This window comes from Vulpes vulpes, chromosome 13 (assembly GCF_048418805.1).
Source record: "Vulpes vulpes isolate BD-2025 chromosome 13, VulVul3, whole genome shotgun sequence".
In the NCBI taxonomy this organism is placed as follows: Eukaryota; Metazoa; Chordata; class Mammalia; order Carnivora; family Canidae; genus Vulpes; species Vulpes vulpes.
Genome location: NC_132792.1, coordinates 122,790,104 through 122,806,314, shown reverse-complemented (window position 1 = coordinate 122,806,314; position 16,211 = coordinate 122,790,104). Strand labels below are relative to the sequence as shown.

Here is a 16,211-nt window from a genome sequence, read left to right as displayed (position 1 = left end):
ATTTTAGCTAAACTTTCATACAGTTAAATAACTTGTTCAGTGATGTATGGCTACAAGGGCGCCTGGGTGGCTAAGTCAGTTAAGTGTCTGCCTTCAGCTCAGGTCATGATCTCAGGGTTCTGGAATCGAGCCTGGAGTCAGGTTTCTCCCTCTCCCTCTGCCACCTATCCTGATCATGCTCTTTCTTTTTTTTTTTTCTGATCATGCTCTTTCTAATAAATAATCTTAAAAAACAAAAAAAGCATGTATGGCTACAAATACCAGAGCCATAAGCGCATCACTAGTCTAACTCCAAAATTCACACTTTCACTGTGTCATACCTCAACAATTAAACCAGATGCTCTGGGGCTCATGAAATGGAACACATGATCCTATTCCTGAAAAATTCAAACTCTAATTTAGAAAACATAACTAATACAACAATAAATACCAGAAGCCCTTCTTCACCCCTTACTAGTCATATCTGGATTTTTAAGTACACAATGTAAATAACTGGAGGGTTTTTTTTTTTTAATTTTATTTATTTATGATAGTCACACACACACAGAGAGAGAGAGAGAGAGAGAGAGGCAGAGACACAGGCAGAGGGAGAAGCAGGCTCCATGCAGGGAGCCCGACATGGGATTCGATCCTAGGTCTCCAGGATCGTGCCCTGGGCCAAAGGCAGGCACTAAACCGCTGCGCCACCCAGGGATCCCATAACTGGAGGTTTTTAAGCAATCTGATTTATATTTTTAACTTACTCCAGCTGCTAACCAGGAAATGGACAATGAGGGGGAGCACAGGGTCCAAGCAGGAAGAGAATACCTTCTGCCTGGTCAGTGACCATGAATAAACAGAAGTGGATTGATTAGAGATTCATCTTAGAAGACTACAAGGATCTGCTTATTGACAGAATATAGATATGGGGAGGGAAATAATCAAGAACAGACTCAAATTTTCCCTTGAGCAGCTAAGATGGTTAACTTTTCAATTTGTAATGTCTCCAGTACATCCAATACACAGCTAGTCATACTATGTTACAGCTAAGGGAGGCTACATAGTTTAAGGAAATAGCATGGCACAATGGAGACCTCAAAAGCGCAAAGACCACTTTCACCATTTGCTATCTGTATAACTGGGATATTTGATTCTTAGCTACACAGAACAGTAAGGGCCTACTTAGAATTCGGAGTCTAATACCTCAATGAAAAGTTGTTACAGTGCCTTGCATATACTAAGCACTGTTACTACTTTTAACATTCAACAGGGTAGCACTGTAACTAGCTAAATGACATGTTTTGCTGTCTACCTTCTAGGATAGACGGTATGAAATTCGTTTTCAGAAAAGTCTTTTACAAGATCTCTCACTAAACTAAAATCCATAATTTAATGGATACTCTGGTATAGTTTACTGCTGCATTACATAATCAAATATCATTAAGATCTTGTTCAGATGAGTAGAATTAAGAAACAAGACATTCATTAAGATCTTGTTCAGATGAGTAGAATTAAGAAACAAGACATTCTGAGTATTTTGTTACTACCTAGGGCCCTACAATCAGATTTTTCTATTCATAATGACTAGATTCTAATCCAAACTCAACACCAATAAAACTTACTGATTATAAAGAAATAACAGGAGCACCTGGGTGGCTCAGTTGGTTGAGTGTCCGACTCTTGATTTCGGCTCAGTATGATCTCAGGGTCGTGAGATGGAGCCCTGCATCAAGCTCTGCACTGGGTGTGGAGCCTGCTTGAGATACTTTCCCCGCCCTCTCTCTCTGTTCCTCCCTCCCTCCCCCGCCCCAGGCTGGTGCTTACAAGCACACATTCTTAAAAAAAAAAAAAGAAAAAACAGCTGTGTATTATTTTTACTTTCTAAATATAAATATCCAATACTAAAAGATACAAAGTCTACAGTATTTTTAATTAAGAAAAATGAACAATAACTATGCCAAAATTCACTAAAAATGTATTCTAGAATATAAAAGTGTTCTTACTTATGTAGCTATAGAGATTTTATAAGACCACCAAGTATTGCTTTCTTTTCCTCCCACATTAAATCACAATACATGCTCATTATTATCTTACAAATCAATCAAATCAGTAAATTTTCAGCAACATTATTATACCTGCAGCAATCTTTCCATGAAGCACAGATTCCACTGTTACTTCATCTTCGAGGGCCTGAAGACTCACTTCTGGCAAGGGCAGAAGACCACTAGTCACTTTTGCTGTTAAGCCTCGCATACTTTCACTGTAAGTATTTTTAAAAGATAACATTATTACGATATATTTATACTATAATATACTTGATTATCTCTAGCCAGAAAAAAAAAAAAAGCCACCACACAAAAGTAAGTAAGCTAAATCTAAAAACTGATCATAAAACACATTTTATGTGCTTCTGGGTCTGAGGTACTCCCTCCTAAGAAAGTATTTCCCAACTGCCTTAGGAGAATAAGGATTTATTAAGCCAGATGTTCTAAGGATATACGTGATTCCCTAGATTATTTGAAAACTGGTATAATGTAATTAATCTTATTGCCTGACCTACTCTCAAAGAACACTTCACACATAAACAGGAAAAACAGCCATTCTGGAAAAATTACTCCTACAGGAAAAGGGGATAAAGTCCATAAAAATGTCCAAATATAACCTCAGGAATTGAGTCTGGGACATGTCTTTAACTAGACAGAAGAAGAAAAATAGAAATTTATCTTTTACTTCCAATATACATAAGATTAGATTCCTGGAATGACCCATCTATTGTAAACAACCAAAAATGATGGTTAAAATTCTTTTTGAATGAGTTGGTAAAGCCAAATGTGAAGACCATAGGAATTTTGGGAGACTCTAGCTGGCTTGGGCCTCAAGGGTTGGTTATTAAATCTAGTGTGGGGACTCTGATTTTGTTTTGAGACTCTTGAGATACAGAGAGGCAGGAGATAAAGCTTAGGACTAAGAGAGCCAAGGCAAGCTAAGAGTCTCCTCCCCACCCCATTGAACTCCATAAGGCTATACCATCAGCATAAAAATCAGTGAGAGAAGCACACACTGTGCAGGATAGGAGCAATAATGCTGCCCATTTCGACCATGCCTAGTCAGAAAATTTCCCTTCATACAAACTGGTGGCCAGAATTCAAGTTATGTTATCTGAAAACACTCAGGGAAGAATTTTTTATAAATTTTTCTCAGGTTCGTAATGCTCCACACAACCCATAGACACCACACTAAATATTCTCTGGAACCTCAAAGGGTTCTCAAAGATGAAATGCCAAAGAAAATGACTCACAGTCAAAATAACAAACTATTATAGCAAGGATACTATGATCAACAGACAGCAGAATCAATTTATCAAAGTTTTCAGATATTGAAAATGACCAGAGAACAGAAAATATGTTTTATATGGTAAAAAAACATAGCAATAAAGATCTAAATTGCTAATGAGAAAGAAACCTTAAAATGGTCAAGTAGATTTGAAAAAATAGCAGAACTTGCATAATGAAAAATTTTAAATTTAGAACTCAACAAGAAAAAACCCTCAATGAATAATAAGAATTACAGCACATGCAACAGTAGGGACAAATGTCAGAATATAATAATAAACAATAAAAGGAGCAAAAACCCCTGCAGAATGATTACATTTACATAAAGTTTAAAAGGCTATGAAAACCAAGCAAAATAATATCTAAGAATACAAACATTTATAGCAAAACTTGAATGAAACAAGGAAACAAACATGAAAATCGTAATAGTAGTTACTTGGAGAGGAGGGAAAGGGGCTGGAACGGAGAGGCATACGAAACTTGATGGTGAGAAAACAGGTAGGTATTCACTGCATTGTGATTCTTTATAACTTACAAATATTCTTTTGTCTCCACTCAAACAGTTCTCTTGTACCTAGTCAACAAAAACAAACTAAAAAAAAAAAAGTAATATAGCATACTAGAGAGCCTCAAAACTTTTTCAGAATGTAGGACAGAGAGACAAAGAAATTTAAGTATTTGAAAGTTATAGCAAAAGAAGAGGGGCGCCTGGCTGACTCAGTCAGTGGAGCAACAGACTCTTGATCTCAGGATTATGAGTTCAAGCCTCATGATGGGTTTAGAGATTACTTAAAAATAAAATCTTAAAAAAAAAATGTACAGGTAAGAAAGGGAGAAGATCTTACATGTTTACTCAGAATCTCTCAAAGAATAATACTAAATAGTAAAGAAGGAGCAATATCTAAGATATTTCCCAGATCTGTAGACACACAAATTCTCAGAAATCAGAAAGACCAGTTAATCCCTAGGTAGAATAAGTAAGAATGCCTTTTTGACAACAGCAGAAGCCAGAAGTCTGGAATATCTCAAAATTCTACCCAAAAATAGCTGTCAACACATAATTACATATCACTGAAATTATCCTTAAATGTGAAATACATTTTTAGAAAAAACAAAAACAGAGTTTACCACAAATAAACTCTCCCTAAAATGGCATTTTAAAGGATGATAGATAGAAGGCGTCAGGTACAATAGAGATCAGACAGAGGTCTGAAATACAAAAAGAGCTCCAGGTATCCACAGTGGGGTCCCCTGAACCTTCCTATGATCCGTGTAAGGGTGGAAGGAAACTACCAGAGGCCAAGGAATGAGTCACAGGAGAAACAATCCCCAAAGCTCACACGAGGCCAGTAGTAGTTCCAGAATGGGAAAAACAAAAAAAACAAAAAAAAAACCTCTCATAATACATGAGGCACTCAGTTGAGTACTCAGAAAGGTATTGACTGCTTCAGCAGTGGGGGGAAAAATTACCTCTGTCTAAAGGCCATTCTGGTTCATCTGAAAAAGCTTCTAAAGAATAAAACTGTTTCCAAATGACTTAGCTGTACCCCAGAAGGAGGCTCAAGAATATGAAAGTGAAATTCACAGTGCATTGGCATCCAATCAAAAATTGTCAGGCATGCAAAAGAAGCAAAATATATATGCCCCATAATAATAATTTAAAAAACCCCAACCAAAAGAAACAGACCTAGAAATGACACAGAAGTTAGAATTAGTAGATGAGAACATTAAGTGAATTAGTTTAGGTATAATCCCTATGTCCAAGATAATAGGGGAAAGCATAAGCATGTTAAGACCAAAAAAAAAAAAAAAAAAAAAAGACCGCATCAAACATCTAGAAATGAGAAATACTAAATGGGATTCATAGACACAGAAAGCACCACTGGGCTTAAACATCCATGGTAGAAACAGTCTAAAATGAAGCACAAAGAGAAAAAAGACTGGGGCAGAAAGGAAAAGAACAGATCATCAATGAGTTATGGCACCATATCAAGTGCCCCAATATAAAACCGCAATCTCCAAAAAAAGAGGACAGAAATATTAATTTTTTTAAAGATTTATTTATTTATTTGTTTATGATAGACACACACAGAGAGAGGGAGAGGCAGAGACACAGGAGGAGGGAGAAGCAGGCTCCATGCTGGAAGCCTGATGTGGGACTCGATCCTGGGACTCCAGGATCGTGCCCTGGGCCAAAGGCAGGCACTAAACCGCTGAGCCACCCAGGGATCCCCGAGGACAGAAATATTTAAAAACTAATGGCCAAATTTGATGAAACTAAACCATTTAGGGGGTCAATAAATCTCAAGCACAAGAAACTGAAGAAATGCCATCAAAACACATATAGTCAAGGGACAAAGAGAAAATCATAAAAGTATCACACTGCCAAGAGGAACAAGAACAACCAAGAGACTTCTCATGGAAAATGATGCAAGTCAAACTGGTGAACAATGTATTTTAAGTTTGGAAAGGAAAAAAAAAAAAAAAGGCTGTCAACCTAGAATTCTAGACCCAGTGAAAATATCCCTTAAAAATGAAGGCAAAACAAAGACATTTCAGACATACGAGAGTTAAAAAGATGGTCACCAGCAGATATGGACTAAGGGAATGTTAAAGAAATTCCTTCAGGAAGAAGGGTATTTTGAACTGAATGAAAATGAAAATATGACATACTAAAATTTGTGATGCAGCCTAAAGCAATGCTTATAGGGAAATTCATAACACTAAATGTCTATAAGATCTCCTATCAGTAACCTAAGCTTCAAACTTAAGAAACTAGAAAAGGAACAAATCAAACCCAGAAGCATCAGAAGGAAGGAATAAAAGCTGAAGTTAATAAAACAGAAAAATCGTAGTTAAAAAAAAAAATCGGTGAAATCAAAAGCTGGTTCTTGGAGAAGCTTAAAAAAAATAATCAACATAGAATAATAAATGAATGAAAGCCAAGAGACCAGAGACTGAACTATTCCACTTACAACAAAAATGACATTTCAAATTGCTGTGAAAATTATATACCAGATGGAAAATAAATTTTTAATAATATCCTGAGATAATTTAGCCATCCCTGCTGGGCAGGAAAACAAAACAAAACACAAAAAAACGTAAAAGCTCCTCCTCAGTATGATACAGAAATGGGAAATTATACATGGATAAAAGATCTGAAGGCAACCCCCTACCCCAAAGAGTGGTGAGGGAGAGGAGGCTATAATCTATGAAGCAACTTTTATGTTCTGGGCCATTAACCAGACTTTTAAATCTTCAGGTAAAATTGATGCCTTGTCTGTCCTATGGTTTCGGGCACCCTGTCTCATCTCTGTATCACTGGTCCCACCGTTTTGAGAAGCACAGCATATAACACTGCTTTTTGAGGAAAAAAACTGCTTCAGTGGCTAACCCCAAAAGAGGATGTTGAAGGTGAAAATTGATATGAAAATTAATAACTTTCAGAGCAGGGGGTACACAATCATCTCAAAAAGAAAACTCAAGGGACAAGAATCATGATCTCAGAGGGTGCACAGAGTCATTTGACATAATCACTAAATTCCAAATATAAATTCCAAAAACTTTAAATTGTAAAAGAACAGCCTAATGTAAGGAAAACCTTAAAAAGATAAAATTTATATAAATCCACCACTAATCTAAAATAAAAGGAAGTATGAGCGCCTGGCTGTCTCAGCCAGTAGAACATGCAACTCTTCATCCTGGGGTTCTAGCCCCATGTTGGGGGTAGAACCTCCTAAAATAAAATAAAAGGAAGTAGAATTTTTGTAACAATTTAATCCTGAATTTACCAGTGGGTAATTTTTATTACTCTTCTGTTACTTTACATCAAAATAAATTCAACAATGAGTATCTATTGCATTAACCCATCAGAAACAGAGCCCAGAGCTGTGTAGACTATAGGCTAAAGCACCCTTTTATGCTTTCAGGGGTTAAGAGCTTCCAAGTACATTGTATCCATGTATTTTTTTAAAATTTCTTCTTTAAATTTCTGGTTGACCCATTCATTCTTTAGTAAGATGTTCTTTAACCTCCACGGCTTTGTGGTCTCTCCAGTGTTTTTCTTGTGATTGTCCTCACGTTTCTTAGCGCTGTGACTGGAAGAGCGCCTGGCTGGCTCAGTTGGTATGACTCTTGATCTCAGGGTCGTGAGTTTAAACCCCATGTTGGGTGTGGAGCCTACTTTAAAAAAAAAAAAAAAAAAAAAGACAGCGTTGTGATGGACAATACCCATGGTATGATCTCAATCATCTTTTTTAAAAAAAGAAAAAGAGAGAGAGAGGGAAAGAGTGCAGGAGTTGGGATGTAGGGGCAGAAGGAGAGAGGGGGAGGGAGAGGGAGGGAGGGAGAGAGAGAGAGAGAGAGAGAGAGAGACAGAGAGAGAATCTTTTTTTTTTTTTTTTGATTTTTTTTTTTTAATTTATGATAGTCACAGAGAGAGAGAGAGAGAGAGAGGCAGAGACACAGGCAGAGGGAGAAGCAGGCTCCATGCACCGGGAGCCCGATGTGGGATTCGATCCCGGGTCTCCAGGATCGCGCCCTGGGTCAAAGGCAGGCGCCAAACCGCTGCGCCACCCAGGGATCCCCAGAGAGAGAATCTTAAGCAGGCTCCATGCCCAGCGCAGGGCTTGATCTCACAACCCTGAGATCAAGACCTAAGCTGAGATCAAAAGTCGGATGCTTAACCGACTGAGCCAGCCAGGCACCGCTGATCTCAATCTTTTTGTACTTGTTGAGGCCTGGTTTGTAACCTAGCATGTGATCTATTCTGGGGAATGCCCCATGTGCGCTTGAAAAGAAAGCATATTCTGCTCCTTTAGGATGAAATGTTCTTAATAGATCAGTTAGGTCCATCTAGTCCAGTGTGTCATTCACAGCCACTATTTCCTTGATTTTTTGCTTAGATTGCTGTAGGTGGGGCATTAAAGACCCCTATACCATTATTGCATTTTTATCACTGAGTTCCTTTATGTTTGTTAAGACTTGTCTTAAATATCTGGGTGCTCCCAAGTTGGGGGCATAAAGATTTACAATTGTTAGTTCTTCTTGCTGGATAGACCCCTTTATTATGATATGGTGCTCTTCTTCACCTCTTGTTACAGTCTTTAGTTTAAAAGACTGATATAAGGATGGCTACTTTGGCTTTCTTTTGATGTCCTTTAGCAATGATAAATGGTTCTCCATACTTGCTTTCAATCTGCAGGTGTCTTTAGGTCTAAGATGAGTCTCTTATAGGCAGCATATGTTTTTTTTACTCCATTCTGACACCCTATGTCCTTTGATTGGAGGATTTAGCCCATTTACATTCAGAGTAAGTACTGACTGATGTAAATTTAGTGCCACTGTATTACTTCTTAATCTGTAACTGGAGATTTTCTGTTCCTTTCTAGTCTTTGCTGCTTTTGGTCCTTCTTTCTCAAAGAATCCCCTTCAATATTTCTTGTAGGGCTGGTTTCGTAGTCACAAACTTCTTTAGTTTTTCATCTGGGAAACTATCTCTCCTCCTGTTCTGAAAGACAGTCTTGCTGGATAGAGTATTCTTGGCTGCCTATTTTTCCCATTCAGCACCTTGAACATATCGTGCCCCTCTCTTCTGGCATGCCAAGTTTCTCTGATTAGATCTACTGCCAATCTTGTAGATCTTCCCTTATTAAATTAGGGACTTTTTTCCCCTTGCTGCTTTCAGGACTTTTTCTTTATATTTTGCAAATTTAACTACAACGTGTTTTGGCATTGGTGTGCCAAACTGCGAAAGCAGTTTCATTGATTTTGATATGACTTCTCTTTTCCTCCTGGATTTGGAGGTCTGTTTCCTTCCCCGAATTAGGAAAGTTTTCAGATATAATTTTCTCAATAAACCTTCTGCCCCCCTCTGCCCTCTCCTCTTCTTCTGAGACTCCTATGATATGAATGTTATCATGCTTTATGGAGTCACTGAGTTCCCTATGTCTATCTTCATGATCCAATGTTTTTCTCTGTTCTTTTCAGCTTATTTTTCATAATTTTACCTTCTATGTCACTTATTCGTTCCTCTGTTTCTTCCATCTTTGTCATCATATCCAATCAGGTTTGAATCTCAGTTATAGCATTTCATTTCAGCCTGACTAGTTTTTAGGTCTTTTATTTCTATAGTGAGGGACTTCCTGGTGTCTTCTATGCCTCTCTCCAGCCCAACTAGTATCCTTATGAATGTTGCTTTAAATTCTGGCTCAGGCATATTACCTCTATCTGCTTCAATAGCTCCCTGGCCACGACCTTTTCTTCTTTTTTGGTGGATGAATTCCTCCATCTTGGCATTCTGTCTAAGCCTCTGTCTTCAGTGTGTTAAGAAAGCTCCTGTTTCCTGCTCCTGAGAGTAATGACTTTATTAAGAAGAAGTCATATACCATCTAGGGCCTGACACTTCAGGAAGTGTCCTGGTGTGTCCTGTATGTACTGTGCTGCTGGTGTTTTGGCTGCTCGTTCCCTCAAGTCAGTCCTCTGCAGTTTCTCCTTGCCTGCAGTGGGCACTGTTTGGACCTTGGCCAGAGTGTGGCGAGTTTTAACTAGGTGTGCTCTGGTCTGCTTCTTAAGAGACCCGATGCTATTTCCACTGAAGCTGAAGCTTTGAAACACTCAATAGTCAGCAGATGTGGTATATGCTTGCTTGGCCGGGGCGGGAGCTCACTATCTGGTTCTCAAGCACACTTGCAGCCCAACTTTTCTGTAAAAGTACTTGTCCTAAGTTGATCCATGATCTTCTCTCTGCTAGGCCCAGTCACAAGTCTGTAACACAGATAGACTTCTGTACAGGTACATCCAGGGTGCAGCCATACATCTCCAAAGCTCCACTTTGGAGATGCCACTTCTGCTCTAGCTGATGCCTTCCACCTCAGGCCGGTAACAAGATGGTTTGCAGCCACTTCAATACCATGCATCCAAGCATACCCAATATAGCAACCACAAGTACACTGTCCTGTCACCAGGTACCAAGATCTGTCCTGTGGCCAGGTATTTCCACAAAAGGTTAATATTATAACGTTTAGTGCTATCCTTAGAAATTTAGAAATTAAAGACTCTAAAACATTGAATCTTTGAGGCTGCTAATTTCCTTAGCGATCCTGTTTAACTTCCCACATTCAGTGGATAATCAGTTCTTCAACTGAGTCTATTTCTTAATTCATTCAACCAATACTAAATGCTTATTTTATGCTAAAATACTGGATGTACAAAAATGAAATGCTGAAACCATAGATTCCTCCTAAGTGCTCCTCTATCTTCATCTCCCCCACTTCCCTCTTTATTCAATTGTTTCTTAGGATTAGGATAACAATTATAATTCACTTCTTGGTCCTGCAAGTTTAGACTCAGTTTCTACATAACTAAAGGAATTTACCCTTTAGTTCCACCAGAATTAGAGCAGTGTTTCTCTAACTTCCATAACACTGATGCCTGTTTCAAGAGGAAAAATAATTTCTCAAAGCTCTTAGTATCTGAGAAACAAGAAGTCAAACAATAACCGCAGGTTCCATCCAGAGTACTAGAAAAGACACGAACTTTGAGTTTAAAATGGCTTTAAGTCCAGGTTCTACCACTAACTAGTACATGTAATGTTGAACTTATATACTTTGTCTTCGCGTCACATCTAAGCTTCTAAGAAAATGTGAATACCTAGCTCTCCAACTCTTTCTTAGCTTATCATGGTGCCTGGCACAAAAGAATTCAAAAAAGTGTTCAGAGAATGAAAGAGAAACTTTTTCAAATGCCCACATTAGCCTTTGAATCAACAGGGCAAAAATTGGCTTCAAGACCTTTCAAATCACAAATTTACAGTATGAATTTTAACATTTTAAGCACATTAAAAAGAACTTTTTTTTTTTCAAAAAGAACTTTTAAAAATTATACTATTACAACATCTCATAGACGTGTATGTTCACAGATATACATTAAGCAGCTATGCTCAGTATTGTACAATATTAAGTAGAGTTCCAGCCTTTATGACATGTCAGCAACAGCAACCTCTGAAAGTTTCAATTCCTTCTCAAAGTCTAGGTAGGCAGAGCAGGACACTGTGCTGGCTGCCATTGAAATAAAAAATGTGTTCATCTTTTTGATAAAGCAGATAAAGCTTGATAAAGATAGATTATGTCACTCCCTTCTGAAAACCCTTCAATGATTCCCTACTGCTCATAAAAACCAACATCTTCAGCCATGGGCAATGAAGAAGGTCCTCCACAAATCTGGCATCTCCAGACTATCTTTACAGTACTATCCTCCAAAACCATCATCAGTTTGCTACTGCCTAGGACGTTCATTCTTTTATGCTTATCCCCCTTTCATCTCTATCTGCCAAAATCCCATCCATCAAAGACTAACTTCCCAGGGCAATCTGGGTAGACCCATTCTTTCCCATTTAATCTTATCTCTGAGCTCTCTCCTTTCCACCTTCAGGTTAGCAATCATAAATATTATTTTTGAAACTTGTTCCTTGTGTTTGCCTGTAATTCCCCCCTATAGTATGAATTCCTTAAGGCAAAAATCATATCTTGTCCCTGTGAATTCCAGAGAATCACAATGCCTTGCAACTAATAGATCTAAAACATAGTAAATTCGGACAGCAAAGATACTAGCAGGGAACAGAAATAGACATGTTAAACAAATAAGATCAATTTTTAAAAACTCAATATTCTTAAAATCCAGCAAGAAAACAACCCAATTAAAAAATGGCCAAAGACCTTAGCAAACACTCACTAAACAAGATACACAGATAACAAGTAAGCACATAAGCAGCTCCATTTCATATATCAACAGAGAAATTCTTATCAAAGCAATGAGACACCACTGCACACCTTTTAGAATGGCCAAAATCCGGAACACTGACACCACCAAATGCTGGTAAGGATGTGGAGCAACAGGAACTCGCCTTCACTGGTGGGAATCCAAAATGGTACAGCCACTGTGGAAGATAGTTTGGCAGTTTCTTTCAGAACCAAACATATTCTCACCATATGATCCAACAATCCTACTTCTTAGTTATTTACTCAAAGGAGTTGGAAACTTGCATCCACACACAAAAAAACTGCACACAGATGTCATCAGAGCTTTTCCTCCAAACTGATGAAACTTGTAAACAATTGACATGTCCTTCTGTAGGTGAACAGCTAAATAAAAGGTAGAACATCTAGACAATGTACTGCTAAAAAGAAATGAGCAAGGGGCACCTGGCTGACTCAGTAGGTAGAGCAGGTAACTCTTGATCTCTGGGTCTTGACACGACACTGGGCATAGAGAGTACTTAAAATTAAAAAAAAAAAAAAAAAAAAAAAGCTTTACAGAAGAAATGAACTATCAAGCCATGAAAGAACATGGAGGAATTAGAAAAATTATTATTAAATGAAAAAAGCCAATCTGAATAGGCTACATACTGCATTATTCCAACTATGTGACATTCTGGAAAAGGCAAAACTACACAGACAGTAAAAAGATCAATAGTTGCCAGGGGTTAGCAGTGGTGGAGGGATGACTAGGCAGGACAGAGGATTTCTAGGACACTGGAAATACTCTGAATGATACTGTAATAGTAGATACATATCACTATACATCTGTCCAAACCCATGGAATATACACCAAGAGTGAACCCTAATGCAAACTATGGATTTCGGTAATAACAATGTGCCCATGTGGGTTCAACTATTGTAACAAACGTTCTACTCTAATGGGGGATGTTGATAATGGGGGGGGGGGGGCTATGCATGAGTGGGAGCGAGGAAAGCGTATATAGTAGAACTCTCTGTACCTACCACTCAGCTCTGCTCTGAACCTAAAATGATTCTAAAAAATAAAGTCGATTTTTCAGGGTGGCTCAGTCTGCCTTCAGCTCAGCCAGGGTCCTGGGATGGATTGAGCCGGGAATCAAGATTCCCTGCTCAATGGGAAGTCTGCTTCTCCCTCTCTCTCTGCCACTACTCCCTGCTTGTGCCCCCTCAGTAAGATACATAAATAATCTAAAAAAAAAAAAGAAGAAGAAGAAGAAGAAGAAGAAAGAAAGGTATCAACATTTGTCAGTATCAGGTCCAATTTATTTTTAAATATACATTGTCTTGGGATGCCTGGGTGGCTCAGCAATTGAGCATCTCCCTTCTGCCCAGGGCATGATCCTGGAGACCCAGTAGTAAGTTCCACATTGGGCTCCCTGCATGGGGCCTGCTTCTCTCTGCCTGTTGTCTCTGCCTCTCTGTGTCTCTCATGAATAAATAAAATATTAAATAAATAAAATAAATATATATTGCCTCAGTACTAAGAAGTGAAACAAAATTCACGAAATTACTAGGAAAAATTTTATAACACAGAATGCCACAAATCAGTTGTGGGAAATACACATATCCTTGAAAGCAGCTGAATGCCACCACAGGCAAATAAACCCTCACCTAGAGGTTCAATAATTATATTGTAACATATATTGAATAAACATTTCTACAGAACATTTTGTATGCATTTTTACTTCTTCTGGGACTCTCAAAAGACAGAATTATAATGTATCTGTAAGCTGCCAGTGAACTCAAAAACTTCCAGCCTTTCAGTAGCTGCGCTTTCAAACCTAATTCAAACTTTTATTAATCTCCAAGTACTTTTAAAACATCGCTGTGCTGTGCAGGAACGCAAGGGCACAAAGATGACCCACTTCCTGACCTCAGAGTTTACCTTCTAGAAGGAGATACATAATCAACCCTTAGAATATCTGACAATACATGGTACAAATGTGGTATACACGATGGGGGATAAAGGAAAATGAAAGAATGACTAGAAAACATGGCATTGAAGCTGAGAATTTGAAATTTCAGAACTTGAATAAAGCAGGGATGGCGCTCCAGGCTGAAGGTCACATACAAAGGAACACGAAAGTACATCTTCAAGAAAATGGGACGAGGAATGGGGAGGATTCTGGAACTGGTGAAGCATAAATCTGTGAGTAGAGCCTGGACAGCAGAACGGGCATTGCGGAGACTGCCGACCTAGCCTAGCAAAGTCAGGCTTCGTCCTGAAGAAAGATTAGGAGGCGCTGAAAATTCTCACGGTCAGGAGAGAAAGAAACAATGTTCTGTTTCCTCTTAAATCAAGAAGATGTGTCTATTTCCACACTGCTATAGAACAGTGTTCTAAAAATTTTCTTTCAAATCATCTGAGTTGTTTTGCGAACTGGTGACACCTTGGCAGCAGGTTACTGAAAAACACGATCAATAATTACAGTTTGGCGAGAACGCACGCAGCCTTCCCTGGAGCATCCCTCCAGCATTAACTGGACGCGCGGGCTTGTCATCCCTGGCCTCTGACCCCGTCGGTCAGAACTACCGGCTCTTTAGGATATTTCAGAATAAAGTGAAGTTTGGAGTTTCCAAGAGGCCTAGGTTTCCTCCTCAAGGGCCCAGGTTCTTCCAAACACTTCTCAAACGGCCGATGTGAAAGGCCGTAACCGCGAGTGGGGACCCCGCATGGACTTCGGGGGCGCTGCGAACAAACCACGCACACCCCACCCCACCCCCCAGCCCGGTGTCAACTAGTAACCAGAGTACTCGTCCTCGAGTTTGGGGTGGGGAGGGCTGGGGCAGCCGGACGGCGAACCGCAGCCGCTCCAAGGCCAGCCGGCCCCTCGCCGCACCGCCCCAGCCCGAGCCCCAGCTCGGCCCCTCCCGCGGCGCCCACCTACCCGAGCCAGGCCCAGGAGCATGCGGAGCACACGGCGACCAGCAAGCCGCCCCGAGGCCCGGAGGGCTCGCCCGGGGCCAGGCCGGCCAAGGTCTCCACCGCCCAGGGCACGCCGCGGGCCCGGCGCGGAAGGTGGACCCCGCAACGCCGCTCCGCCGCCATGTGCCGCCGCTCGGTGGTTATGTAACCCGCTGCCCCGGGGGCCCCCTGGGCGCGCCGCCCCCCCCCGCCAACCGCGCCCGCCCGTCCGCCCTGCCCCGCCAGCCCGGCTCCCCGCCCCCGCGCCCCCGCGCCCGCCCCCACCCCGGCCCCGGCCCCGCGCGGGGAGGCCCGCGGCCCTGAGGCCCAGGCCGCGCGGACCCGCCCTCGCGCGCCGGCCCGGCCCCCCCGCCCTTCCCCTACCTGCGCAGGGCGGGCGGCCCGATAGCCCGGCCGCCGAGTGCAGGCGCCGCGAGGCCGCGCGCGAGCTCCTCCCGCGCGGGTCCGTCACAGCATCTCCCAGGAGACACGGCCGCCAAAGGCAGGGCGCGCACGCCGCCGCCGCCCCGCCAGCCTCCGCCCGCGACCTCGCCGGCCGCCGCAGACGCACAGCCCCGGGGGCGCTTCCGCCGGCTGCAGGCCGGTCCGCGGATCGGAGACCCCGCCGCCGCCGCCGCCCGCGCCGCGGTTCCGGGTCCTCCTCCCCGCGACTCTGCTTCCCGCGGCCCGCCGGCTCCGGCCCTGCTCTAAGCATTACCCCGGGCGCACCGACCGAGCCTTATAACCCCGGGAGGGGTGGGGCGGGGCGGGGCGCGGAGGGGAGGGCAGCGGACGGAAAGGAGATCGCGGCGCGGAGAGCTGAGTTCTCGCGAGTGTTCCGGCCTCGGCGCCGGCTCCGCGGGAATTTTCAAACTCTCGCAGGAGGAGGAGGTGGGGGTAGGGAAAGGAAGGGAAGAGAAGCCAGCCGGGCCCGGGCTGGTCATTTACATAGAACTATCTTCCCCGCCTCCAAAGAGCGGCTGGGAGGCGAGGGGGGGGGGTGAAACTACAAGTCCCGCGATGCCTTGCGCGCCATCCCGCTGCGGCGGCCGGGTGCGCGTTCGCGCGCGGAGCTGGGAGTGGTAGTCTCTGCCCGCGGTCCCGCCCGTGTGGGCGGGGCGGGGGCTCCTGTGGCGGGAGAGCGGCCGCCACGTTAGCGTGTGGCCCTTCTCGCTGGCGGCGTGGGGGTGGTCCCTGCCC

At 42.1% G+C, this 16,211-nt stretch overlaps 1 protein-coding gene across 16 annotated transcripts in view; it reads right to left on the bottom strand.

The window, feature by feature from the left end:
* AHCTF1 (AT-hook containing transcription factor 1) overlaps positions 1-15,761 on the bottom strand; it is a 77,490-nt gene extending 61,729 nt beyond the window's left edge. For 4 of the 16 annotated variants that reach the window (XM_072732788.1, XM_072732790.1, XM_072732789.1 and 1 more), the window contains exons 1-2: positions 15,396-15,761; positions 2,115-2,183 (exon numbers count right to left, since the gene is read on the bottom strand). In XM_072732788.1, coding sequence (XP_072588889.1) covers positions 2,115-2,183; positions 15,396-15,726 — 400 coding nt within the window. In that variant the 5' untranslated portion in view covers positions 15,727-15,761. Of the gene's footprint in view, positions 1-2,114; positions 2,240-12,139; positions 12,247-14,994; positions 15,172-15,395 lie in introns of those variants that run through there. The other 12 variants (XM_072732796.1, XM_072732800.1, XM_072732798.1 and 9 more) reach the window with 5 other exon arrangements.
* Positions 15,762-16,211: the final 450 nt, after the last annotated feature.